General features: G+C 48.0%; 1 protein-coding gene across 1 annotated transcript in view; it reads right to left on the bottom strand.

The window, feature by feature from the left end:
* Positions 1-27,448, bottom strand: part of TFRC (transferrin receptor) — an 87,650-nt gene that overhangs the window by 44,596 nt on the left and 15,606 nt on the right. Inside the window, exon 5 of the mRNA XM_082252577.1 lies at positions 27,051-27,144. Coding sequence (XP_082108703.1) covers positions 27,051-27,144 — 94 coding nt within the window. The remainder of the gene's footprint in view (positions 1-27,050; positions 27,145-27,448) is intronic.

Below are 27,448 nucleotides of genomic sequence, written 5' to 3'. Positions count from 1 at the left end.
CTGCGAAGGAACCTGGACAACAACTGAATCGGAGGAAAGGCATACATCAGACGATACTGATGCCAAGGGGCCACCAACGCATCCGAGGAGTCTGCCAGAGGATCGCGCGTTCTTGCCACAAACCTTCCCACCTTGTGGTTTGGCCGGGACGCGAACAGATCCACGTCCGGGGATCCCCACTTCGCACACAGCATTTGGAAGACCTCCGTGTGCAGGGACCATTCGCCCTGGTCCAGGCGGCTGAGAAAGTCGGCCTGCCAATTCTCCACACCCGGAATGTGAACTGCTGAAATCGCCGGGACATGAATCTCGGCCCAAGACTCCTGGTGCCCCCTTGGGGGTTGATGTAAGCCACCGCGGTAGCATTGTCCGTCTGTACCCGAACAGGACGGCCCCGAAGTCGGTCCGACCACTGGAAGAGACAGAGTTTGATCGCTCTTAATTCCAAAATGTTGATCGGAAGGGAGGATTCCTCCCCCGACCAAGTGCCCTGGTCGACAGGCTGGCATCCGTGGCAATCACTGTCCACAGTAACGGATGGAAGGATTTCCCTTCTGACACAGCTGGGGACTGGAGCCACCACGGAAGATCCATTCTGGTCGGGTGACTCAAAGACACTCAGATCCAAGGACTGAGGTAGCCTGTCCCACCTGGCAAGGATCTCCGCTTGAAGAGGCCTTGTGTGAAACTGAGCGAAGGGTATCGCCTCAAAGGCCAATACCATCAACCTTAGGGACTGCATGCAGGTCCTGAGTGACGAGGATGGTTTGTCCCCTGAGGGACCTGATCTCATCCTGTAAAGTCCGGAGCTTGTCCTCCGGCAAGAACACCTTTGCCTGAGCAGAGTCCAGGATCATTCCCAGATAGGGAAGACGAACCGAAGGAGACGAGGACAACTTCTGTATGTTGATGGTCCATCCGAACTCATGGAGCGTCTGTACCCTGGTGGACAGATCGCGCAGTAGGTTCTGGCTGATAATCGATCTTAAGAGGAGATCGTCCAGATCCCCCAAGACCGCAATGCCCTGTGCCCTTAGCAGGCCCAGAACAGGCGCCAGCACTTTGGTCTCACTTCGGCTCCAAGGGTCTTTACCAAAGGTAACGCCACAAACTGATAGTGGTCCTCCGCAATAGCGAAACGAAGGTACCTCTGGTGACCCTCAAAAATGGGGGTGTAGGTACGCATCCTTCAGGTCTATAGAGGCCAGGAATTCCCCCAGGCTCAGGGAGGCCACCACCGAGCGGAGAGATTCCATACGGAACTTCCGAACGCGCACGAAGTGGTTCAGCGCTTTCAGGTCCAGAATAGGACACACCTTGCCCTCCTTTCTGGGCACAGTGAACAGATTGGAATAAAACCCCCGAAACCTGTCCTGATGAGGCACCGGGACAATCACCCCCCTGAGCAAGGAGGTCCTGCACAGCTTGATGCAGGCGCCCTGGGGTTAAATGAAGATTTGAGGGAAAATAAAAATAAAAATCTATCCGCGGCCGGGAAAGGAATTCGATCTTGTACCCTGGTCGAATGATTTCCTGAACCCACCTGTCCGGAATTCGTAGCAGCCAAGGTTGGAGGAAACCGCGCAAAGTCCCCCCACATCTGAAATGGGTGAGGGCGCCCCTTCAGGCAGAGGCGGATTGACCCGCCGCACCGGCATTGCCGGACTTCTGCTTGCCCGCCCAGGGACTCTGGCTACCTTGGCCCTTGAAGGGCTTGCCCTTGGTTTGATTCCTAAAGGCACGAAAGGACCCTTGATTGGGTCGAGAGGCGGAACCCCGCTTGCCACGAAAGTACTTGTTTTTCGGGTTCTGGGGCAGCATCGTGCTCTTGCCCCCCGTGATGCCCTTTACTAAGGTATCCGTCTCGCCAAAAAGGCGAGAACCTGCATAAGGAAAATCAGCAACTGTCTTCCGTGATGTCCGGTCAGCCGACCAGCTCTTCAGCCAGATCAGTTGACAGTTGAGCACCGCGACACTCAACAGGCGTGCGGCCAGAGAGGCCTCATTCAAGGCCGCATCGCACAAATACATGACTCCTTGGTGAATTTGATCCACCATAGCCAGCGTGGCAGAATCAGACGCGAGGTTGCGTCTAAGCACCTTAGTCCAATCCGCCACCGCCTGAGCCACCAGGACGGATGAGAAAATACCATGTAGGCATGGAGGGCAAGAGACTCCAACCTCCTGTCTGTGGGATCCCGGAACACCGGGGTGTCCTCAGTGGGAATCAGAGTAGCCTTGTTTAAGACTGCCACAGTGTGATCCACCTGTGGGGGGCACACACCAGCGCAAAGGGATAAAGCAGTTTAAACCCACTAGGTACCGCGAATGGACCTTTTAAAGTGCGCCACAGTATATTCACAGGTGTAATGAAATTCAGCGGGGCAGGGAAAAACCTGCGCCAACTTGCGGGTCCTACGTGTACCAAAACGATGACAATGCCTGGAGGAGTGGGCTCATCCTCCAAATGTAGAGTCTCCTTCACAGAAGAGATCAACTCATCCATAGTTGCGCATTCAGGCGACCCCGGGGGAGAATCATCAACCCCCTCCACCTCAGCCCCCGGAGGGTCCAGGGATGAGCGAGACCCTGAAAAGGGCACGCCCGCTAACAGCAGCCACATCACCATCTGAATCAGGAGAAAGATAATCTAGGCCTTTTCCTAGCAGCACGTTCAGCCATCAGCACCTCCATTTTGGACACTAAAGACGCCACTACGGCGGCCAAATCAGGTATAACAGGGGGTACAGCAGGACTGGGGTCCCCCGCCAGAGCTGGAGGGAATTTGCTGTCCTGAGATTCCATTGCCCAAGTTACAGTAAAGTACAAGAGGTACTGGCCCTTTAAGATTGTTGCGGAGTGCGCAGCCCACCACTATATGCACAATGAACAAAGACCCCCAAAAAGGAGACAAAACTGAGAGCCAGGAAGGACAAAAACAAGGAGCTATGGAAGAGACAGTCTGCAGAGTCCCAACAGAGTGTTACCACATTGATCGCTGCTTCAGAGGAAAAGGAAGTGAGGTCATCAGAGGCTGAACTATAAGCTGCAAGACCCAGGGAAAATGGCTGCCCATAGAACTGAATGGAAGGCTTCGGCAAGATGGCCGAACATGTGCTCGGAACGATCGTTCTGCCACACGCAAGATGGCGCCAAAACAGCATGTAATTAAGCCCACAGTGAAGCCAGACATACTTGCCCATACCTAAAATGGCGGACCGCGTGGTTTTTACCCGCTGCAGCCGCCACACACAGTCTGCACCCCCAAAACACTGCAGTGACCCAGGGGAAGGGGCCCCCAAAAACCACATGTAACAAGGAGACCCCCACAGGGATCGCATCAGGAAGCCCCACACAGGCACAGACATGGGGAATACACAGCAACACAGGACTGCCACCCCAGACAGAGGCCCCACACAGAAAGTACTTACCTGTACCAAACGGCGTGGGGTACCTCCATGAACGGAAAGCCACTGTCCTCATCTGACAGGGAATGCCATTAGCCAAGGACAGGACACTGCAGCACCGCAGATGTGTCCAGTGAGGTAGCCACCTCACAGGCTGCATCCATGCAGCGAGCAGGGATGGGTCGTTCATAATGCCAGGACGAACACATGGCTGAACGCTCGATGGCAGGCTGGGAGTCCCTCTGACCCTCTGCCCTGGAGAACCAGGGCGGTCAGTCCGAATCCCAGCTCCGCAAGAATCCGTCTTCATCCGAAGATCCGACTAAAAACTTAAGCTGACAAAATAAACAGCTAGTAAATAAAAAGAAAAAAAACTGACATTTTCAAAAGAAAAAAAAAAAAAGAAGAAGATTAGAAAGGCTGAGACTGTAGCCCCAGCACAGGGAACACCTAACTACTCCTGACGCTAGGCAGAAACAAACTGAGTTGGGAGGGATCACTGTAGGGGGGTATTGACCAGTGGGACAGCCCCCATGGGTGTGTCTATGCTAAATGCATTTGTTCTTTTGACCAAGTCTTATGCCTATCTACTCCTGTGGAGCGGAAGTCAATACCCAATAGTGATGACTTTGAGGTGGTGGCGACTGTCGGAGGACGCAAGAGAAATGATGCTACAATCCCGGTTAAGATCTCTGGATCCAAGGGGATTGGTAATCAGATCCATCTAAAGTGGAAGGCCAAGGATGGTACTCGAGCCTCGGTAAAGGGAAGAGGTATAGCCTGTAATGTGACCTTGGGATCCAGACCCTTGGTAAGATGGATTCAAAAGGAGTTCTGGCAGAGTGCCCTACAGGTCCAAGGGAGTGGCCCCATAAAATTAGGGGGACCTGGTCCTAGGTCGACAAGTGATAGAACCTACCGTGATGGGTGAACATTGGATTCCATTTATAGGCAGAACCCTGTGGCGGGAACAGCAAGTTCACTTTGATGCACTGTTACCTTTTAGTTTACCTTGCCACGTTTTAGGTCTCCACTAGAGGCAGTTGTGTATTCAGCTGTGGCATGCGTACCATGGATGCCTTACATTTTTCTGCTCTCAACCCCCTGCTGCTTGGCAGGCAGCAGCACTTTGTACATCCTGCCCACGCATCCACTTACCCTCTGGCTATAGGTTCAGGGAGCAGCTTCAGTAGCCATCCACGCGGCGGTAGATCGTGCACAAGTTCAGCCTATTTACATGTACAAATGTGCACGAGACACGTTGGCATGCATGTAGCACGCCGCACATGCGCAGTAAGGGGCAGAGACGACACAGCATTTAAGGAGTGTTCCCAGTGGCGTGAGCTTCGGTCAGAAGATGGATGGGAAAGCAGCTGCATGCATGAATCACTGTGGGTGGATGTTAACAGGCACGGACATTGTTATTTTGGGATAACTGCTGTGTGTGATAAGCTGTTACAGCTTGGCACAAGCTTTGAGTAAACTAAAGTACCTCAAGTTTTCTTGTCTGGATCAATGCCCTCCTGGATAAGGAGTGGGAAGGGAACAAGTATGCTGCAGTCAGGATTGGAAGATCCTAGCTGTGCATCCTCGGTTAACCACTTCTGGCCATTTTTTGCGATGCGGCACTGCGTTACTTTAAACACTTCCGCCCCGCCCACCGTACATTTACTGCGGCACTCAGCTGCTTAAGGCAAAGAGACGTAGACCTACGTCGCTCGCGCCGCTCTGGGGACGCGCTCCCGGCCCCCCCGATGGTCTGATTGGGTTCAGAACCGATCATATTGTCCTGGACCTGTGGATCAGTCTTGCCCAATCAGATACGGTGTGCCTGTGTAATGTAAACAGGCACAGAAAAGACCCACTCTCCTACCAAAATCCTTTTTGGTTTCAGCGAGAGGATCTAAACTGAGTACTGCACCAAGCACCCACACACATTGATAGGCATATTTAACCCCCGATCACCCCCCCCCCAGTTAACCCCTACACCCCCTGTCAACACTATACAGCATTTTCCTATATACCTGCGTTAGTGTGACTTGTGACCCGGTTTAGCACTTGCTGCCATTCCTTTTAGGCTTAGGATACCCCCCCAATAAAGATTTAACCCCCCTGATCCCCCCCCAGTTAACCCCTTCTCCCTGTCACATTGCACGCTAATATACAGGTAATATAGTGGTTTACTGTATTTTTGTATTAGTGTGATTGTGACTTGAGTTAGCAGTAGCAAATGCGATTGTCCCAAGTAGGTTTAGGGTCCCCGCCACCCCCCCAATAAAGATTTAACCCCTTGATAACCCCCCCTGTCACAACACTGTATACAGTATATAGCAGTTTCCTATATACACCTGTATTAGTGCGACTTGTGACCTGGTTTAGCGCTTGCGGCCGTTCCTTTTAGGGCAAGGATACCCGCCACCAGCCCCCCCCCCCTCCCAATAAAGATTTCAGCCCCTGATCCCCCCCCAGTCACATTGCACACTATATGCAGGTAATAGTGTTTTTCTGTATAACTGATCCTGTGATTGTGACTTTGGTTAGCGCAAGTAAATTTCTGTCCCAAGTAGGTTTAGGGTCCCCGCCACCCCCCCCCCCCCCAATAAAGATAAAACCCCTGATCCCCCCCAGTTAACCCCATCATTGCCCTGTCACAGTGTCACTTCTAGTGTACAGTTTTTCTGATCACTATTAGGGTCACAGGTGACAGTTTTAGCGTCAGTCTAGGATAGCGCAGATCCCCGGCGCATAGTTAGAAATATTAGTTAACCCCTTGATTACCACACACCTCCATTACTAGTATAGTGTTTGAACAGATTATTTGATCAGAACTATACTAGCGTCCAATAGTTTAGGGTTCTTAAAACACTGTGTTTGCACGATCAGCACTGATCCTGCCTGCACCTGCGTTTAGCCCCTCCGCCCATACCCACCCCGGCAAGTGTAGTAATCAATAGATTACGGTCACTTCCAAAAAACACACAGTCAGGCCTGATCCCTGCTAGCATTTTGTTTTGGTAGCAGTTGAAATAGTCCTTGACAACCAGGTGCTTTACCTGTGAGTCACACTAGTGTACATGTTAATTTAGTTGCCAAAATAACCAAACGGAGGTACACTAGTAAAGAGGCCTACAGTATACTGACCATGTCAGATGAGAGAGATGGGGGAAGACTCACTGGCAGAATCAGGGTCAGTATACGAACCTGAAGAGAGCAGTGGCTCCCTGACAGACAGCTCTGACAAGAGATGGGCTTCCCGTTATAACCAGGCATACCCGACCCCATTCTGGAGTTGCTGAGGTGCAGAGATCGCAGCGTGCTCGTATGGGGCAGTGTCCGTACTAGTGCCGCTCAGCCTTCTGGTGATCTGCCAAGCACCAGCGGCCTAGTACACCCTGGACCTAGAACCACCAGTACTGCAGTATCACTTGGTGACATGGCGAGTCCCATAAGTGCAGTTGAAGTTGGTGCGGTGGCTAGCACAAGTAGTGGCCCGCAGCCACCGCGTATTCGAAGACAGGCCCGTAGACCCCATAGTGCCCTCCCTGATGCGCTGGCATATCCTGATTGGCAGCCTACTGATACTAAGCCCCCCGTACCCCCCCAATTCACTGCCCAACCTGGAATCCACATGGAAACAGCCAATTTTACTCCTCTGAAGTTTGAGCCGTTTTTCACAGCAGATCTTTTCAGATCTATTGTGGACCAATCAAATTTATACACTGGTCAATTAATCGCTGCCAATGCAAATTTGCCCCTTTCCAGATAATTTGGCTGGAAACCTATAATGGTTTCTGAGTTGAAAACCTTTCTGGGCCTTTCCTTCAACATGGGCATAACCAAAAAGAGCGAGTTGGTTATATTGGTCCACTAACCCAATTCACCATATGCGCGTGTTCTCTGCCCATGTCCAGGGCGAGATACGAGCAAATTCTGCGGTTCATGCACTTTAATGACAATGAAATCTGTCGTCCTCGGGGAGACCCTGAATATGACTGGCTTCACAAAATTCGGCCCCTAGTTAACACTTCAAATCAGTCAAACAAGTTGTCTGCGTTGACGAGTCCCTGATTAAGTTTACTGGCTGCCTTGCTATGAAACCGTATCTCCCCGCAAGCGTGCCAGATACGGGGGTCAAGCTGTATAAGCTGTGTGACAGGGCCACAGGCTATACAGTTAGTTTACGAGGGTAAAGATATCACTGTGGAGCCCCCCCAACTGCCCAGACTACAAAGGGAGCAGCAGCAAGATTGTTTGGGACTTGGTGTCACCCTTATTCGGAAAGGGGTACCATTTGTACGTGGACAATTTTTATACAAGTGTGACACTTGGTCACTTGCTTGAATTTCAAATTGGTGCATGTGGCACTGTGCGACCTAATCCCTGGGGCTTCCGCCAACGGCTTTGTAAATTCCTGTCTTAGTCGGGGGGAGTGAGCCTGCTTGAAAAACACAGATTGCTTGCATTGAAGTGGAGGGATACACGGAATGTTTTCGTTCTGTCCTCCCTTCATGCACACAACACGGTCCAAATTACTACGGCAACTGGTGTTATGGAGAAGCCTGTGTCCACGACTATAGCCTTAATATGGGAGGGGTGGACCCAACGACCAGCTTTTGGCACCGTACTTGGCTGCCTGTAAAGCCAGACGCTGGTACAAATAAAAGTGTCTGTTTATTCCAATTAGCTATGCTGAACGCCTTTGTGCTATACAAAAGCATCAGGACGAACTGGATCCTTTCTAGAATTCCAGGAAGAGATCGGAGGCTACCTGTATCCAGGAGGCGCTCCTGCCCCACTTCCCCTTCCAGATGCTGTGACTTGAATTGCAATGGATGGGGCATAAGATTTACATACGTGTACAGCTCCTCTTCTGTCAATTTTTTGGATTTGGTCATCTCCAGGAAAGGATGTGGTTTTTCCACGATGACCTATTTTAAACCCACCGACAGAAATGGCTTCATTGCCCTAGATAGTTGCCACCACCCAACTTGGCTGAGATCCATTCTGAAGGGGCAGTTTCGAAGGATCCGAAGAAACTGCACAGAGGATTCTGATTTTGAGAAACAAGCCCTTGTTTTAAAACAAAGGTTTGTAGAGAAGGGGTATAATCCCCAAACTTTGGATAAAGACATCGGAGATGTAAGGCCAATGAAACAAGGCAAACTGGTGGCATACAAAGAGAAAAAGAACCCGCTTAATACTAAACAGCCATTCCCGGCACGAAAAGGGTCCCGCCGACTTGCGCTACACTTTTTGTATAGTGCCGGTCTTATGTGGTGAATTGGGCCGGAGGGCAGGGTCCAGGAGGAAAATCAGTCTGGTACCCCCATAAAGCAGTCACAATGCTACCTACCAGTACGATAATTCCGGCCGGTGAGGACATTCGGATAGACCGCCGACCACACTTAATACAACTGGCCCGATGGCTGCCAATGCCAATGCTAATAAGTGTTGCACTGCAGCCAAATGCTCCACCTTCTCTCCTCTGCCTGATGGGCACCAGGCACTCATATGCTGCACTGATGGGCGCTAATAGGCTGTACTGATGGGCACTAATATGCTGCTTTGATGGCCACTGATGAGGCGGCAATGGTGGGTACTGATAAACTGCACTGATGGGCACTAATGAGGCTGCACTGAGGAGGCTGCACTGATGGGCACTGATGAGGCTGAATTTTATGAGGCTGCACTATTAGACTGTGGTTGTGGTCTGTGGTTTACAGATGACAGGGCGGGTCATAAACATGAATGGGTGTGGCCTTTACAGGAAGGGGTGGGTCATATTTAAATTAGGGGGTGCACAAGTTTAGTCAGGCCTAGGGCAGCACAAAACCTAAATACGCCACTGACTACAGGGGGGACAAGGTCTTGGGGTCATTGCTTCCCAATGGACCTAAAATGATATATAAAAAAAGCTCCCAATCTAAAACATCTTGTAGCACCCAATCCCATTGAGAAACCCTCCATTCCTTGCAGGAACTGTAGGGACTCCCAACACCATTAAAAACAAATTCTCTTCCGCAGTCATAGGCAAAAGTTATGAAATTAAACATTTCATGCCATACCAAAGGTGTGGTATACCTCCTACAGTGCAGCTGTGGGCAACAATACGTAGGTAGGACCATACATACTGGTTGTATAAGAATAGGAGAGCATTTTGCAAATATTGCAAAGGGATTTACAGGACACAACCTGTCCCAACACTTGCCGTCAAAGAAAAACAAAAATCTCCAAGTGATAATAGAAAAATATGTACCACATTGGAGAGGTAGCAACCTTAAAAAGAACAAATTTCCAGAAGGGAAACCTTCTGGATCTACGAGCTTAAGAGCTACCATCCGTTGGGGCATAATGTCGAGTTGGATATCAACGCCCACATAAATAGTTGATCATCTCTTAACTATATACGTTTTATAATTTTTCCGGTTATTTAATACGTTATCATATAAACTCTTAATTTATTAACTAAAGGGTTCCCCTATGGGATTTTAATTAAACTTCTGTTAAGTCATGTCAATTTTATAGTTCATATGTTATTTTAATCTTTTATCAATATGTTCTGGATAATATTTCAAGATTTAATATACAGTATTTTTAATGTGTTTTTATGAGATGTGCATTATATATATATATATATATATATATATATATATATATATATATATATATATATATATATATATATATATATATTATATTATTGAAGTTTATTATTCAGAACTGCAGTTCCATTCACCGTTTCTTAATTAGTGACATGGTGGGAAGAAACTAGGGAAACATTTCTTCCGGTGTCAGCAGGAAGTGACCCTGTATTTTACATATATACCTTTGTATGGTGCTGCAAGATTGAACTAATATGTTTACATCAGAAACACCGTATAATAATTGATTTTAACTGGTTTTATATTTTGAAAATATTCCCCAAAGTAAGTAAATGTTTTATAGCGATTTACAGAGGAGACCACTTCTGGTTTTTCATTGCGGACACCGGAAGAACTGGGTCTAACAAATGTGTATTTAAAGGCGGAAGTGACGGTGCAGGCATCCCTCCCATCTCGGTAGAAGTCCGCTCGAAGGAAACGCATCAGAGAGGAGGCGCGCCGTCACTAACCAATCTGCAGACCGCACTGCAGGCGGCCACGGATCAACAGGGTTCCAGCGAAGCGTTTTGTTTCATCACAAATGTAAGTGTAATCTTGTCTTTTCGGAATAAAAGTAAAAAAGGATAATGCACTATTAGTCCCCCCTTTTTCATTTTGGGAATACCTGTGGATACCGGGGCGAAGGTTTACCTCCACGGGACAACAGGAGGCCAAAATTGGGGGAACATCCTTTATACACACAGCTGATAGTTGAAAGGATATCCAGTGGTTATTTTATATCTATACCTCAATCTGATAAGAGGATATATACTCTTGACTGTTCACGAGGTGGGCAGAGCTTGTCTATCTTCATCACTGCACTTATGTTTTTGTGGAGAGTTTATTGCACCTTATTTTCACCCGTCTGGTAAGGGGAACACCTGCACTTTCCAAATCAAGCACCTTATATAGTAGAGTTCACTCGTTGTGAAGTGGGATCCTTCATTTAAAGCACGGATGCTATTATTTGCACTTTAGGACTTTCATGAACCTTTTTATGGACTGTTTATGTTCAAGATCCCAATCTATTTCAGTTATTTGGTTTTTACACCTATTTATATGTTCGGTTTTATAATTTAGCCCACTATATATTTATCAATTTGTAAACATTTATCCTACAGGGTAATTGGATTTAGTTGCAGCTTTATTTATCAGGGCTCCCTTCATTATATATACATACACAGTCCACAAGTGTAAAATATAATATTCGATACTATATATACATACATACACACACACTACACACACACTAAAGACCAAAAGTTTGGACACACCTTCTCATGCAAAGATTTTTCTTTATTTTCATGACTATTCACTTCAAGTCACTTCAAGAGGTAGTCACCTGAAATGGTCTTCCAACAGATCCATCAAATAGCCCTTACAAAGTCTGGAGGTGTGTTTGGGGTCATTGTCCTGTTGAAAAATAAATGATGGTCCAACAAAACCCAAACCGGATGGAATAGCATGCCGCTGCAAGATGCTGTGGTAGCCATGCTGGTTCAGTATGCCTTCAATTTTGAATAAATCCCCAACAGTGTCACCAGCAAAGCACCCCCACACCATCACACCTCCTCCTCCATGCTTCACAGTGGGAACCAGGCATGTAGAGTCCATCTGTTCACCTTTTCTGCATCGCACAAAGACACGGTGGTTGGAACCAAAGATTTCAAATTTGGACTCATCAGACCAAAGCACAGATTTCCACTGGTCTAATGTCCATTCCTTGCGTTCTTTAGGCCGAACAATTTTCTACTTGTTGCCTTTTAGCAGTGGTTTCCTAGCAGATATTCTACCATGAATGCCTGAGTCACACAGTCTCCTCTTAACAGTTGGTTCTAGAAATGTGTCTGCTGCTTGAACTCCCGTGTGCCATTGACCTGGTCTCTAATCTGAGCTGCTGTTAACCTGCGATTTCTGAGGCTGGTAACTCGGATGAACTTATCCTCTGCAGCAGAGGTGACTCTTGGTCTTCCTTTCCTGGGGCGGTCCGCATGTGAGCCAGTTTCTTTGTAGCGCTTGATGGTTTTTGTGACTGCACTTGGGGACACTTTCAAAGTTTTCCCAATTTTTCGGACTGACCTTCATTTCTTAAAGTAATGATGGCCACTCGTTTTCCTGTACTTCGCTGCTTTTTTCTTGCCATAATACAAATTCTAACAGTCTATTCAGTAGGACTATCAGCTGTGTATCCACCTGACTTCTGCACAACACAACTGATGGTCCCAGCCCCATTTATAAGGCAAGAAATCACACTATTAAACCTGAGAGGGCACACCTGTGAAGTGAAAACCATTTCAGGTGACTACCTCTTGAAGTGTGACTCTACAATTTTCATAGTCATGAAAATAAAGATAACTCTTTGAATGAGAAGGTGTCCAAACTTTTGGTCTGTACTGTATACACACTCAAGTCTAATCCAGGAAAGTCCCAAGTGTAAACTTAGGAATAAAGTGCTTGATAGGTGTATCAATTCACAATGTGCTCAAAAACACCACCACCATTTAGCTACAAGATGGCCTCTCACCTCAAATAAGTAAATGAGAAACAATGTCCTTAATGGAGGTGAATCCGGATCACTGGATGCCAATTGATGAGCTGTAAAGGTCTCAGGCTCAGCACCAACGGGGGACATGAAAAAAACTGCAAGAGATCCAAGTGCTCATTGCAATACAACCCTTTATTCAAATGTAAAAAGTATATCACTCCCATATTATAGCACAATCAGGCTTGTGCAGACCGTACAGGCAATACAAGGTGAGGAGCAGTGCTGTAGGAACGCTGCGCGTCCATTGGAATCTCCGCCCCCTATAAGCGTGGCGTCATGCGCTTGCACGTCACGACTTCGTCAGTAGGGATATACTTTTTACATTTGAATAAAGGCTTGTATTGCAGTGAACATTTGGATCTCTTGAAAAGGTTTTCATGTCCCCCCATTGGTGCTGAGCCTGAGACATTTACAGCCCAGCAATTGGCATCCAGTGATTGGGATTCACCTCCCATTAAGGACATATTGTTTCTTATTTACTTTTTATACATCCATTTACCTTTTAGAGAGGAGGTTTTTTTGTATAGCAGCTGTACATCATATATGGTTTACACAGTTGTTAAATTTAGCACTTTTCAACTATCTTTGAATCGTGTCACTTTATTTATTGAATTGATAATTGTGCAGATTTTCTCACGTTTGCACATAAGAGTCCATGGAGTAAAATTTTGCCCTAAAGCCCCTTTCACACAGCCCGTCCACCCCTTCTGGACAGACTCCGTTTTTCTCAGCGGGGAGATCAATCCGCTGAGTCCCCGCTGAGCAGGAGGATGACAGCTGTTCTCCGTGCGGAGACCCAGCTGTCAGATGGAAAATAGGGTTTCTATCCGTCCAGATTTGACGGATCGGATGTCAGCGGACATGTCTCTGCTGACATCCGATGCCCCATAGGGATGAATGGGGGGGGGGGGGGGGGGGACTGTTAGATACGCAAAAAAAAACAAAAAACACACACGACAGGCGGATCTGAACGGTCCAGTCTGTGAAAGAGCCCTACGTTTCGGGAAGGTGACAATTGTTTTTTGTCACTAAATTATATTTTACTCACGCATGCCATGGGTATATGTGAAATGACACCCCAAAATACATTCTGCTGCTTCTCCTGAGTACAGGGATACCACGTGAGACTTTTTGGAAGCCTAGCTGTGTACGGGACCCCGAAAACCAATCCCCACCATCAGGTTTTCTAATGGCGTAAATTGTGCATTTTACCTCCGCACTACCTGTCACAGAGGCCCTGAAACTTCAAGATAGCACAAAACTCCCCCAAATGACCCCATTTTGCAAAGTAGACACTCCCAAGCCATTTGCTGAGAGGCATGGTGAGTATTTTGCAGCTCATTTACTTTGGAAAATGAATGAAAGGAAAAAACGCATTCTCCCCATTTCCAAAACTTTGTGACAAAAAGTGAGATCTGCAAATAGCTTAGGGTGTACTTTCCGAAAAAGGGTCATTGGAGGGTTGTGCTGTCTTGGCACTTCATGGCCTCCGAAACTGATAGGTAGCAAAGAGTGAAATAAACAATTTACGCCCTTGGAAAGCCTGAAGGTGGTGATTGTTTTCGGGGTCCTGTACTCGGCTAGACTGCAAAAAGTCTCGCATGGGGCATCCCCATACTCAAGAGAAGCAGCAGAATGTATTTTGGGGTGTCATTTCACATATACCCATGGCATGTGTGAGCAATATATATCATTGAGTGACAACTTTGTGTAAAAAAAAAATAATTTTCCTGAAACTTGTGGCAAAATATAAAATATTCCATGGAATCACCACGCCTCTCATTAAATAGCTTAGAGTGTAATTTGCAAAAGGGGTCATTTGGGGGGGGGGGGGGTTTGTGCCATTATGAAATTTCTGGGCCTCCTAAAATGCAATGAAAAACGTAAGCCCTTTGAAATTCTAAAGGTGGTGATTTGTTTTTGGGGTCCTATATACAGCTAGGCTCCCTGTACTCAGGAGAAGCAGCAGAATATTTTGGGGTGTAATTACAGATATACCCATGGCATGCGTGAGCAATATATCATTTCAGTGACAACTTTGAAAAATGACAAAAAAACCTGTGACAAAAAAAAAATAAAAAATATTCAATGAGCTCAACATGCCTCAGGACATTCCTTGGGATGTCTACTTTCCAAATAGTGGAAATTGGGGGGGGGGGTTGCACTGCCCTGGCATTTTAGCACTTCATGAAATGAGATAGGCAGTCAGAAAGTAAAAGATGCATAAATTCCAGTATTTACATCAGTTTGTAGACGCTATAACTTTTGCGCAAACCAATAAAAATACGGTCGAGATTTTTTTTGTCTAAGACATGTAACTAAATACATTTTGGCCAAAATATGACCTAAATTGAGAAAGAGTATATTGGATATTTTTCAAAAGACAAAGTTGAAATTTCTCAAAACGTTCGCTCTTTTATTAATAAATATCGCAAAAAAAAAAAAAAAAAAAACGCAGAGGTGATCAAATACCACCAAAAGAAAGCCGTTTGTGGGAAGGGACGAAAATTTTAGTTTGGGTACAGTATTGCATGACCATGCAATTGTCCGTTAAAGTCACGCAGCGCCAAGTTGAAAAAAAGGGGCCTGGTCATTGAGCAGCCAAATCCTTGGGGCTAAAGTGGTTAACAGGCAATTGCGCAGTCGTACCAAGCTGTACCCAATCTATGTCCTTTTTTCCCCCCCAAGTAGAGCTTTTTGGTGGTATTTGATTACCTCTGCAAATTTTTTTTTTGCGCTTGTAAAGAAAAAAAAAAAAAAAAAAAAAAAGCGACAATTCTGGAAAAAGAAAACGGAATTTTTGTAAAATCTTACCTGTAAAATTCCTTTCTCCGAGTCCTCTGACAGTCGCCGCCTCTTCATATTCGTCACATATGGGGGTATTAGACTTTGCTCCGAAGGAGTAGCTAGGCAACAGAATATGTTAACATTAAAGCTTTTAACACATCCCACCCTCAAGGGGTGGTCCCCTCAGTCAATACCCTCCTACTTCCTGCAACCATATCTCAGTTTTAGTGGAATAGCAGTAGAGTATACAACCAAACCCCAAAAGAGGGGCGGAGCGGCGACTGTCGGAGGACTCAGAGAAAGGAATTTTACAGGTAAGATTTTACAAAAATTCCGTTTTCTCTTACGTCCTCCGACAGTCGCCGCCTCTTCATATTCGTCACATATGGGGACGTCCCAAAGCAGTGCAAACATGAGGGGTGGGAAACGCATCCGCGCCGAAAGGCAACGCAGTCTCCGCATCAAAGAAAGGAACCTTACCAAAGGAAGGAACCCAGCTGGGCAACAGGAAAAAAAAACAGGTGCTCAACAGGAGCAACAACCCAGGAAAAAACAAATAACCAAGGGATAAAAAAAACTTATCCCAACAGCCAGTGGTCCCCACAAGGGACCCTAGGGAACCGCCGCACTAAGAACCTTGCGGCCAAAGGAAGCATCCGCCGATGCCTGAACATCTACTTTGTAGAATTTTGTGAAAGTGTGCACGGTCGACCAAGTCGCCGCCTTACACACCTGGGCTACAGAAGCCCCATGACGACAGGCCCAAGACGTACTCAGAGATCTAGTAGAGTGCGCCTAGTAGAGTGCGCCTTCACAGGCACAGGGGGAACTTTCCCCTGCAAGGCATAGGCCTGTTCAATGGTCTGCCTGATCCATTTGGCGATGGTAGAGGCCGACGCCGCCATGCCCTTCCGAGGACCCTCTGGAAGAACAAACAAGGAGTCCGTCTTTCTAAAAGACTCAGTCGATTTAAGGTAAACCCTTATCGCCCGAACAACATCCAAAGAATGCAATCGCACCTCCTTTGGATGTTTAGGCTTCGCGCACAGCGAAGGCAAAACAATATCCTCATTAAGATGGAATTCCGAAACTCGCTTCGGAAGAAAAGGATTAGGTCGCAAGACCACCTTATCCAAATGAACAACCAGATACGGAGACTTGCAGGACAAAGCCGCCAGCTCCGACACTCTGCGAGCCGAAGTGATTGCAACCAAAAAGGCGACCTTTTTGGACAACATAGACAACGAGATCTCCCTGATCTGTTCAAAAGGAGCACGTTGTAACACAGATAGAACGAGATTCAAGTCCCAAGGGGGCAGAGGATCCCTCCTAGGAGGAACCAGATGCCGCACTCCCTGAACAAAAGTGCCAACCAAGGAGTTGGAAGCCACGGGACGTTGAAACAGAACGGCCAGCGCAGACACCTGACCCTTTATCGTAGCCAGCGCCAAACGCTGATCGACACCCATTTGAAGGAAGGACAGCACTCGGGAAACCGAGTACGTGCGGGGTGAAAACCCCCTGGACTCACACCAGGCAAAATAGGCCTTCCAAGTACGGTAATAAACCTTCCGAGGAAGACTTCCTCGCGTTGATCAAGGTATGAACGACCTCCGGGGAGAGACCCTTCTCCTTCAGGACCTCGGTCTCAACAGCCAGGCCGTCAAAGCCAGCGACTGGAAAGCAGGATGGAATATCGGTCCTTGAGACAGGAGATCGTCTCGAAGAGGCAGACGCCACGGGGCGTCGACCGCCAGATTCACGAGGTCTGCGTACCAGGATCGGCGAGGCCAGTCCGGTGCCACAAGAATCACCGTGCTGCGTTCCAAGTGTAACCTGCGAAGGAACCTGGACAGCAACTGAATCGGTGGAAACGCGTACATCAGCCTGTACTGATGCCACGGGGCCACTAACGCGTCCGACGCGTCTGCCCGAGGGTCGCGCGTCCTTGCCACGAACCTTGTTGTTGAGACGAGACGCGAACAGGTCCACATCTGGAAGACCCCACTTCGCGCACAACGTCTGGAAGACAGCCGGGTGGAGAGACCATTCCCCCTGATCCAGGGTCTGGCGACTCAGATAGTCCGCCTGCCAGTTCTCCACCCCCGGAATGTGAACCGCCGTTATCACCGGGACATGAGTCTCGGCCCAAGACAGAATGTCGGCCACTTCGAGCCGCTCGGGCACTCCTGGTGCCCCCTTGGTGGTTGATGTAGGCCACCGCCGTGGCATTGTCCGTCTGCACCCGAACCGGGCAGCCCTGCAGCCGGTCCGTCCAGCGATGAAGACAGATTTATCGCACGCAATTCCAGAATGTTGATCGGAAGGGAGGACCCCCCCTCCGACCGACCAAGTCCCCTGGGCGGACAGAACGCCCAGAACACCACCCCAGCCCGACAGGCTGGCATCCGTGGTGATTACCGTCCACGAGATAGGACGAAACGACTTGCCCCCGGACACCATCGGGTACTGGAGCCACCACAGAAGGTCTCTTCTGGTGCAATGACTCAACGAGATTTGAAGATCCAGAGATTGAGGTCGCCCGTCCCACATGGACAGGATCTCCGCTTGGAGACCCCGCGTGTGAAACTGGGCGAAGGGAATCGCCTAGAAGGCCGAGACCATCAATCCCAGACATCGCATGCACATCCGCAGAGACGAGTGCGGAACGTCCGAGGGACCCGACTTCCTCCTGAAGAGTTCCGAGTTTGTCTTCCGGCAGGAAGACCTTCACCTGCACCGAGTCCAGAATCATTCCCAGGTAGGGAAGACGAACCGACGGACTCAGTGTCGACTTTGGAAAATTTATCGTCCAACCAAACTCCTGCAGAGTTTGCATCGTGACAGACAGGTCCTTCTCCAGACCCTGGCTGGTCGCAGACCGAACCAGAATGTCGTCCAGATACCCCAGGACAGAAATGCCCTGGGCCCTCAACAATGCCAGAACCGGTGCACGCACCTTGGTGAAGACCCGCGGAGCCGAGACCAAAAGGCAACGCCACGAACTGGTAGTGATCCTCCGCAATGGCAAATCGAAGGTACCTCTGGTGACCCTCGAAAATTGGGATGTGAAGATACGCATCCTTCAAATCGATGGAGGCCATGAATTCCCCCGGAACCAAGGCAGCCACCACCGACCGCAGGGATTCCATGCGGAACTTGCGAACCCGCACAGAGCGGTTCAGAGCCTTCAAGTCCAGAATTGGACGAACCTTGCCCTCCTTTCTGGGCACGGTGAACAGATTGGAATAAAACCCCCGAAATCTGTCCCGATGAGGCACCGGAACTACCACTCCCTGAGCCCTCAGGTCCCGCACCGCCAGGTGCAGGTCCCGTAAACGGTCTGGAGACAGTTGAAGATTGAGGGAAAAAATCTGCTCTCCGGCCGAGAGAGAAACTCGATCTTGTAACCAGATCGAACGATCTCCTGAACCCATCTGTCCCGCACGCGGGTCAGCCAGGGCCGAAGAAAACCGAGCAAGCGTCCCCCCACCCCAAAACTGGGTGAGGGCGCCCCTTCAGGCCGCACTGTTATGGGCTGCGGATCCGGATTGACCGGACTTCTGTTTACCAGACCAGGGCTTCTTCTGAGAGCCTTGACCTTTGAACGGTTTGCCCTTGTAGTGCGACCGAAAGGCACGAAAGGACCCCTGAGGGGGCCGAAAATTAGCATGCTTCTTCCCAGAAGCCCCCTTAGCCTTGGGGAAATGGGGCAAGAGAGTGCTCTTACCTCCGGTGATCCCCTTAAACACATCCAAGGACTCCCCAAAAAGGCGAGACCCATCATAAGGCAGATTGGCTAAGGTCTTACGTGAAGACTGGTCCACCGACCAACATTTCAACCAAACCAGGCGGCGAGACAACACCGCCACGCTGTGCACACGTGCAGCCAACGGAAGTAGGTCCAAGTCCGCATCACACAGATACATGACACCCTGGTGGATTTGATCCACCATGTCCAGGGTCGCCGGCGAGGCCGAATCGGCCACAAGGACGCGCCTAAGCATCTGCGTCCAACTTGCGATCGCCTGGGCCGCCATGAGAGAAGCAAACCGAGCCTTAAGCATAGAACCCGTAACAGAATAAGTATGACGGGCAAGAGACTCCAATCTCCTATCCGTGGCATCACGGAACACAGGGGAATCCTCTGCAGGAATCGCAGTGGATTTGTTTAAAACCGCAATTGTGTGATCCACTGGGGGTGGCACACACCACCTTTCATCAGTGGAAGGCGAGAAAGGATAACGCAGCTTGAACCTACTAGGTACAGCAAAAGGTTTGCGCAGATTGCGCCATTGTTCCTTAACAGCGCGCTGAAAATAATCATTGCAGGGAAAAACCTGCGGCGTCCTGCGTTTCCTTTGCGTCCCATAAGCCGCCAAGGCAGCGGGGGGGCCACACCTCATCCTGCAAACGCAGCGTCTGCTTTATGGAAGCAATCAATTCATCCATGATTGCAAGCTCTTCAGGCGAGCCAGGGGGAGAATTATCAACCCCTTCAACTTCAGCCTCCACCTCAGACCCCACTAGATCCAGGTAGGAGCGGGACCCCGATAAGGAAGCCCCCGCCATAACATCCCCATCACCTTCACCCTCAGAATCAGAGGAAAGAGCAACTCTGGGTCTTTTAGTAGATTGAGCAGCCACCAGCATCTGCACCTGAGCAGCAAGGCCAGCCACAATAGAGGCTAAATCCCCCCCCTGGGGGGGAAACAGCGGTCCCCTGGCTTTCCACCAAGGCGGTAGGAAATTTGCCCTCCTGAGAATCCATTGCCCCTATAACAAATGCCGGATAAAAAAGGGTTAACTGCCCCTTTAACAAGCGCGGCGAGCGCAGCCCACCGCACCACACACAAGCACAATGAGACCCCCACAGGGACAATAAAACCGACACAGGCAATGGATAGGAAGGATATAACCTGAGGAGACCCTCGCCGCTGCTGCTGCCTCGATCGGTGTTCCTGGAGAAGAGGAAGTGATGCTGCCAGGGCGCTCTATGAAAGCCTATAGAGGCTACAAGAAAATTGCCGCCATGCATGTAGAACATGCGGCCGGAGCGAGTGCAGGCAAAATGGCGCCGAAACCGCCGCTCCACAGTACAGTAAAAACACACGTCATCCATGTATAAAAAACAACATGTGAGATCGCCGCAGCGATCGCTGTATAGTGCCCAAACATGCCACAAAACATGCCTCACAGCTGCACACACTGACAAGGCTGACACAGTGTCACACAGCCCCCCCCCCCCCCCCTTGCAGCCCACAGCATGCAGCCGAGAGATAGGGAGACAAACAGTGTGAATAGAGGCAGGTTACACAGTCCCAGACTGACACCCCCCCCAGACAGACAGGTCCCCACATAGATACACTTACCTCACAATGGCGTGGGGGACCCGCACAGGCGAACAAGCCGCTGCACATGAGGCAGGGAGAGTCTCATACAAGACGCACAGAATGGGGGTTAAGAAACCGCACAGCGTCCAGTGAGGTAGCCACCTCACCAATCATCCCTGCACCGAACAGGGATGGGTCGTTCACTGTACCAGGAGCGTTACCTGGCTGAACGCTCGATGGCAGGCTGGGAAGCCACTGACCCACGACCTGCGACCAGGGGGGGGATCAGCCCGAGACCCAGCCCGCATGATCCTCTTCATCCGAAGAACTAACTAACGCTGACAAAAAGAACAGCTAAGTAAAGGTAGAGAGAAAACTCAAACAAAAAATCAAAAAAGAAGAAAGAGTCTGGGGCACAAAGCCCCAGCACAGAGAGAGCCAGCCACTCCTGACAAGCTAGACATTAAAACTGAGATATGGTTGCAGGAAGTAGGAGGGTATTGACTGAGGGGACCACCCCTTGAGGGTGGGATGTGTTAAAAGCTTTAATGTTAACATATTCTGTTGCCTAGCTACTCCTTCGGAGCAAAGTCTAATTCCCCCATATGTGACGAATATGAAGAGGCGGCGACTGTCGGAGGACGCAAGAGAAAAATTTTCTTCCAAAAATATTTATTTTTTTTAAAATGGTTTACATTTTTTTTTTTTTTTTTTAGGCCAAGTTGTTTTCTGCTACATATTTTGGGGGGGTGGGGGGGTGCAAGTTAAAAGAAAAAAAAAAAACCACGCAATAGGCATATTTTGATTGGTTTGCGCATAAGTTATCACTTCTACCAATTACTGGAAAGGTTTGTCATTTTTATTGTTTACTAGTAATGGCAGCAATCTGCGATTTTTAGTGGGACTGACACTGCAGCGGACAGATCGGACCCCTGACATTTGACACTTTTGGGGGGGGGGGGGGGGACCAGTGACATTACTACAGTAATCAGTGCTACAAATATGCACTGTTACTTTAATTACACTGGCAGGGAAGGGGTGAATACTGTGGTTTATCAAGGGGTTAAATGTGAGCCTAGGAGAGCGATTCCAACTGTGGGGGGCATGGCTTGTGAAATCACAGAGATTCGTGTGCCTACATAGAAAGATCACAGGCACTCTGATCATTCCAGAGAGAAGAACGGTCAGCTGTGTTTACAACAGCTGACCGTTCTCTCTCAGCGGGTGCCGCCTGCCCAGTGCATCCAAGTCCCCGCTACCGAGTGGGGGCAGAAGCGCACCACCAGCGGTGCGTGCTCGCCCACTAGCTACAGGCGCGCGACCGACTTATACCTACGTGGGATCGCGCAGGAGGGGCTGACTGCAGCAGTATAACTGCGGCGGGCGGTCCTCAAGTAGTTACCTCCCTAAAAGGCCAGAGGAGACTGGCCAATCTGCACCATTATGGTTGTCAGGCATAATAGCCACATCTAGTGCATTGGTCTCAGCCTACATTACGAAGGACGATATAGAATAATCTTTAGCCAGCCTCGAGTGGAAAACTGCTGGCATGATTGCTTCAGTGTCACAAGGAGGGAGGAAATGTGATAGATCCCCCCTCACCTGAGTCTCCATCTCCCCCCCTTTTTAGTTCAGGATTGGACAGAGGATGTGAAGTAGTGGTAAATGGCTTAGAAGGCCAAGCAGAGGATTCCACTTCTGGGGAGTCAGGGTCTGAGAAGCCATTCTCAGCCTCAATCCCAGAAATCACTGAAGTGGTCCAGTCTGGATTTAAATTACCTCCCTTAGGATTTCTGAAGTCTCCTCATTTAGCCCTCTTCAATGCGCAGGCTTTTCCCTTACATCAGCTTTTAGAGCACAGTACATGCTGATTAGGATCCTGATGGATACAATAAAGAGAAGAAAACCTATGGAGGAAAAATTTCCAAGCAAATTGGAGTATGCCTACAGTGGATGCTGCCATTTCTTCTGCAAACAAAAATGTAACTGGTCCTGTAGATAATGGCCAGGTTTTTAAAGATCCAGCTGATAAGAAACTGGAATGTTTTACTTAAAAGCTTCCTTTGCTATTGCAGGCTCTGCAATATAAACCAGCAGGGGCAGCTATAGGAGTTTTGTCAGTCTTTGAAAGACCGTATTCAATAACAGGTGTCCAGGAGAATCCCTTCTCAGGGAGAGGACTAAAATTTTAGCAGATTTACATTGGGCTTTGTGTTTTGTAGTAGATGCTCTTAAGGACTCCATACAGGAAATGTCATGGTTTGCTCTTCTAACAGTTCATATGTGCAGAATCCTGTGGCTCAATGTTGGTCTGCAGAATTACCATGTAAAAAATTGCTAGCAAGCCCTTTCGTGGGGAGTATTCCCCTGGTGACATCTGTACAAATCTATCCAAAAGATATGGGGGGGGGGGGGGGTGGACTGCACTTCTACAAGTTAGAGAAGTAAAAACATAGAGAAGTAAACGTTTAAGTGTCCCAACACTCGATTCCCAGTGCTCAGCCGTCTGGATCTAGAGCAAAGCCTTTAGGTCAAGGGTAGAAGAAACCCTGGGCCCAGAGGCCTACCAAACCTAGCTCTAAATCTACCTTGTGAAGGAACGCCCCCACTCAGTCGGGTTGGGGGGTGCGGTATGCTACAGTTCTCAGAGGCCTAGTGAAAATTTATGACAACTGGGTTATCTCCAGTTTCACAGGGGTACAAACTATAATTTTCGGGTATTTCCTCATCCTCGGTTTGTAAGGTCAAACATACCTGCAGATCCTCGAAAAAGATGATCCTTCTGGCTCTGGACCATCTGAGGTCTCAAGCAGCGATTTCAGAAGTTCCGGACAAGAAATTCAGGGGTTTACTCAAACCTTTTCATGGTCCAAGCCAAACAGATGAGACCTATTCTAGTTCTCAAAGCTCTGAACCAGTTCCTAACCGTCACACATTCCAAATAAAGTCAATTTGCTCAATCATAGCCTCTCTGCAAGGAGGAGAATTTCTAGCACCTCAAGGATGCATACCTTCACATGCCAATTTTTTGGGCCCAGCAAAGGTTTTTGCACTTTGCGGTGGAAGACCGTAATTTTCAGTTCGTGGCCTTGCCCTTCAGGCTAGTCACAGCTTTACGAGTGTTCACAAAAACCCTAGCTCCAGTATTGGCCATTCTAAGGTCTCAAGGGATAGCAGCGGTAGGATTACTGGACGATTACATAGATGGTAGGCTTCTACTCTAAGCCAGGAATTTGGGGAGCAGGAAATTCTCTCTTCCAATAGTCTGGAAGGTGGTGACTACAGATGCCAGTCTCTCCAGCTGGGTAGCAGTTCTGGAGGAAGCCACTATCCAAGGGAAATGGTCCTGGTTAGAAAGGAGCTTCCCCATGAATAGCCTGGAAATCCGAGCGGTTTGTCAGGCATGAAGGTACTGGATTCCCAGACTTCGGGGTTGCCTTGTCAGGGTACGATCTGTCAATGCCACGGCTGTGGCCCATAACCATCAGGGAGGGGCACCAAGAGCCAGTCAGCCTTGAAGGTGGGTCACATTCTATCCTGAGAAATTTGTTTGAGGCCTGTCAGTGGTTTTCATTACAGGAATAGAGAACTAGCTGGCAGGCAGACAGACAGTGCCCAGCAGATGTTTCCAGGGGAATGGTCCTTACATTCTGAGATCTTTGCATTCATTTGTAAATGCTTGGGGGGGTCCTGGACATAGATCTGTTAACATCCAGGTTCAACAACGAGTTGGACAAATTTGTGTTCTGGACCAGGGATCCGCTTGCAGTCAGAGTGGATGCCTTGATGACTCCCTGAGAGAATAATATATATATATATATATATATATATATATATATATATATATATATATATATAGTTCAGCTGCTGACACGACTTCTGGGCAGGATTCAGGAAAAAGGGAAACCAGTAATCCTGGTGGCTCCAGCTTGGCCCAGGAGGATTTGGTGCATGAAAATTCTTAAGTTGGTGGTGGGAAGGCCATGGGTTCCCCCACTGCATCTGGACCTGCTCTCTCAGGGTCTGATATTCCACCCTGCTTTACAATCTCTAAAATATGACGATTTGGCTATTGAAGCCTGGATTTTGAGGGAGCAGGGTACATCTGATCCTACAGTCTACCATGATAAATGCTAGGAAACACTTTAATAAATGCCCCAGAGTCTGAAAGTCTTACATTTCTTGGCTTGAGGCCAAGGAGTGGCATCGCCATAAATATCATTGGGAGAATTCTAGCCGTCTGCCAAGTAGGGGTGGATCTGAAGCTTGCCTTTGACACGGCTGAAATTTGACCTTAACCTCCCTGGCGGTATTCCCGAGTGTGGCTCGGGGTGGAATTTCAGTGCCATTAGCGGTAACCCTGAGCCACATTTGGGGTACCGCCAGGGAGCATCGCTGGATCCTGGTAGGTTACTTACCTTTCCCCGGGTTCCCACGATGTGTCACTGCAGCCGGATCTTCCGCCCAATGCTGTGAGCCCCGACTTAGTCTCCTGCGACGCGACGCTCGCAGGGAGTTAGAACCAGTGGCAAATTTGAAAAGTAAAACACCCTGATATATTGTAATCCTATTGGATTACATTACAAAATAAAATTGACATTAGTTTGCCCCCCCCCCCCCCAGTGCCCTTTCCTGCAGTTTTACTGTACACACACACTAACTTATTCATAGTTATATTATTTATGATTTGGGGTTTCAAACTTTCATACCCGAGAGGTTATAAAGAAGAATGCACAGTTGAAAAAAAAAAAAAAAAATGTAAATAGTCGGTCTGGGCTGTTCGTCCTTAATTACTAGCAAAATAATTGTACCGCTTTCAGCACCTAAAATCGGTAACAATCATACCGCCAGGGAGGGTAATAGTGCCTGTCTTTTTTTCAAAGACAGATTGCTTCGCATTCCTTGGCACAAGCCTTTATACAAGGGGTGCTACATATGCTTTTGCCAGTTGGGCCATCGTTGTGTCCTTGGGATTTAAATTTGGTCCTATGGGTTCCACATAAACAGCCTTTTGAGTGGCCTAAGGCACACCTGTGCAATAATCATGTTGTCTAATCAGCATTGCGATATACCACACCTGTGCGGTAGATGGATTCTCGACAAAGGAGAAGTGCTCACCAACACAGATTTAGACAGATTTGTAAAATATTTGAGAGAAATAGGCCTTGTATACATTAGAAAAAGTCTTTGATCTTAGAATTCAGCTCATGAAAAGATGGGGCGAGTTGAGTTTATAATTTTGTTCAGTATACATTCACTAGATTCTATCAGGTGGATGTTAGGACCTGGGAGGATTCTACATTTGGCTGCAGTGTGCTGCAGGCAGCCATGTAGATTTTTCGGTCTGGTGGAGGTTTTCGCATTTAGTGCCCCCCTCCCCTCAAGTGCATTGCAGTGCATAGATGTCCCAGATAGTAATTATGACTGCTCTGTTCCGTGATGCAAGATAAAGAAAATTGAATTTTTCCTACAGCTTAACTAAAATTATTTTCTTGGAGTACATCACGTGACACAGAGGTCCCTCCCTCTTGTCTGGGATGTTTATTGCTTGCTACACACTGAGGTACTTCCTGCATGGGAGAGGTTGTATGTGTTTGAAAGTGTCCATTCACCTATAGGTGGCGTATAGCCCAGATAAGAATCATTATGGCTGCTCTGTCCAGTGATGTACTCCAAGAAAAGGATTAAAAAAAAAAAAAAAAAAAAGTTGCTGTAGGAAAAGTCCAATTTGTGCTGAAGGTGAGGATCAAGTAAACTAACCATTCCCCTTCAGCAGCGGTAAAAGCAGCAATCCAGAAGGATCCTAGATCTATACTTAAGCCACAGCAAGAATCTTGTGCAAAAAAAACTTCCATTAAAATCATAATGACTGGCATGACATCCACATATGCAAGGAAATGCAGTCAAAAAAGACTAAAAATGTGAACAAATTTTGTTAGTGTTTGGGGGGGGGGGGGGGGGGGTAGAAAGTAGCTGGGAAAGTTAAGTACTACTTTATCTTCAGCTGGTCCAGTAAGCATTTCAATAACTATAAATTTGTTGCCCAGAAGATTTTTCTATTTTTACAATTTAACAGAAGAATGAAGTCAAGAATCTGGCAGCTATAGTCAATTACCCAGACACTGCTAAAACTACTGCAATGCCTTAATGCAATGCTATTAGTACTCTTGACAGTTTGCGGTGGAGGTAAAACCTTTGCATCATTTGGGAATTAAGAGCGACATCCACCCACATGAAGGGGCGTTTTTACAAGGTCTTCCTCATCTCTACCTGTAAACTGCGATTTTATGTGTTCTACAGAAAGATTAATGAAAAGTTATTATGAGCATCAACTTACAGTAACAGAATCAGCAGGGCTGTATGCCACGTATGAGGTTAGCTCAAAGTCAGCCTCTAGTTTGTCAGACGACAATAGCTGTACTTTGTTCAATCTGTTTAAAAAACACAAGAGACAAAACATTCAGCTAGTTAGTTAGACAGTTTACAAAAAAAAAAAAAAAAACACCCTCCCCACAACAACATGGTTAGATTGCACAGAGCAACGCGTTACCCCTACATTTGGTGGTCTGCTTCTCTTCAGAGTGCCTTTTCTATTTTTTCCTGCCTGAAAACTCCAATGTCAGCCAGTGTGTGGGACCATAAGGATCTAGATTATCCAGTGCAAAGCCACAGCCGGCATGGCTTGTAGATCACCAGGAGAAATCCCCTGACACTAGCCAGCGAGTAAATTGAAGT

The sequence above is a fragment of the Pelophylax lessonae genome, assembly GCF_965119305.1.
Source record: "Pelophylax lessonae genome assembly, chromosome: 3".
Lineage (NCBI taxonomy): Eukaryota > Metazoa > Chordata > Amphibia > Anura > Ranidae > Pelophylax > Pelophylax lessonae.
This window is presented reverse-complemented; position numbering and strand designations above follow the sequence as displayed.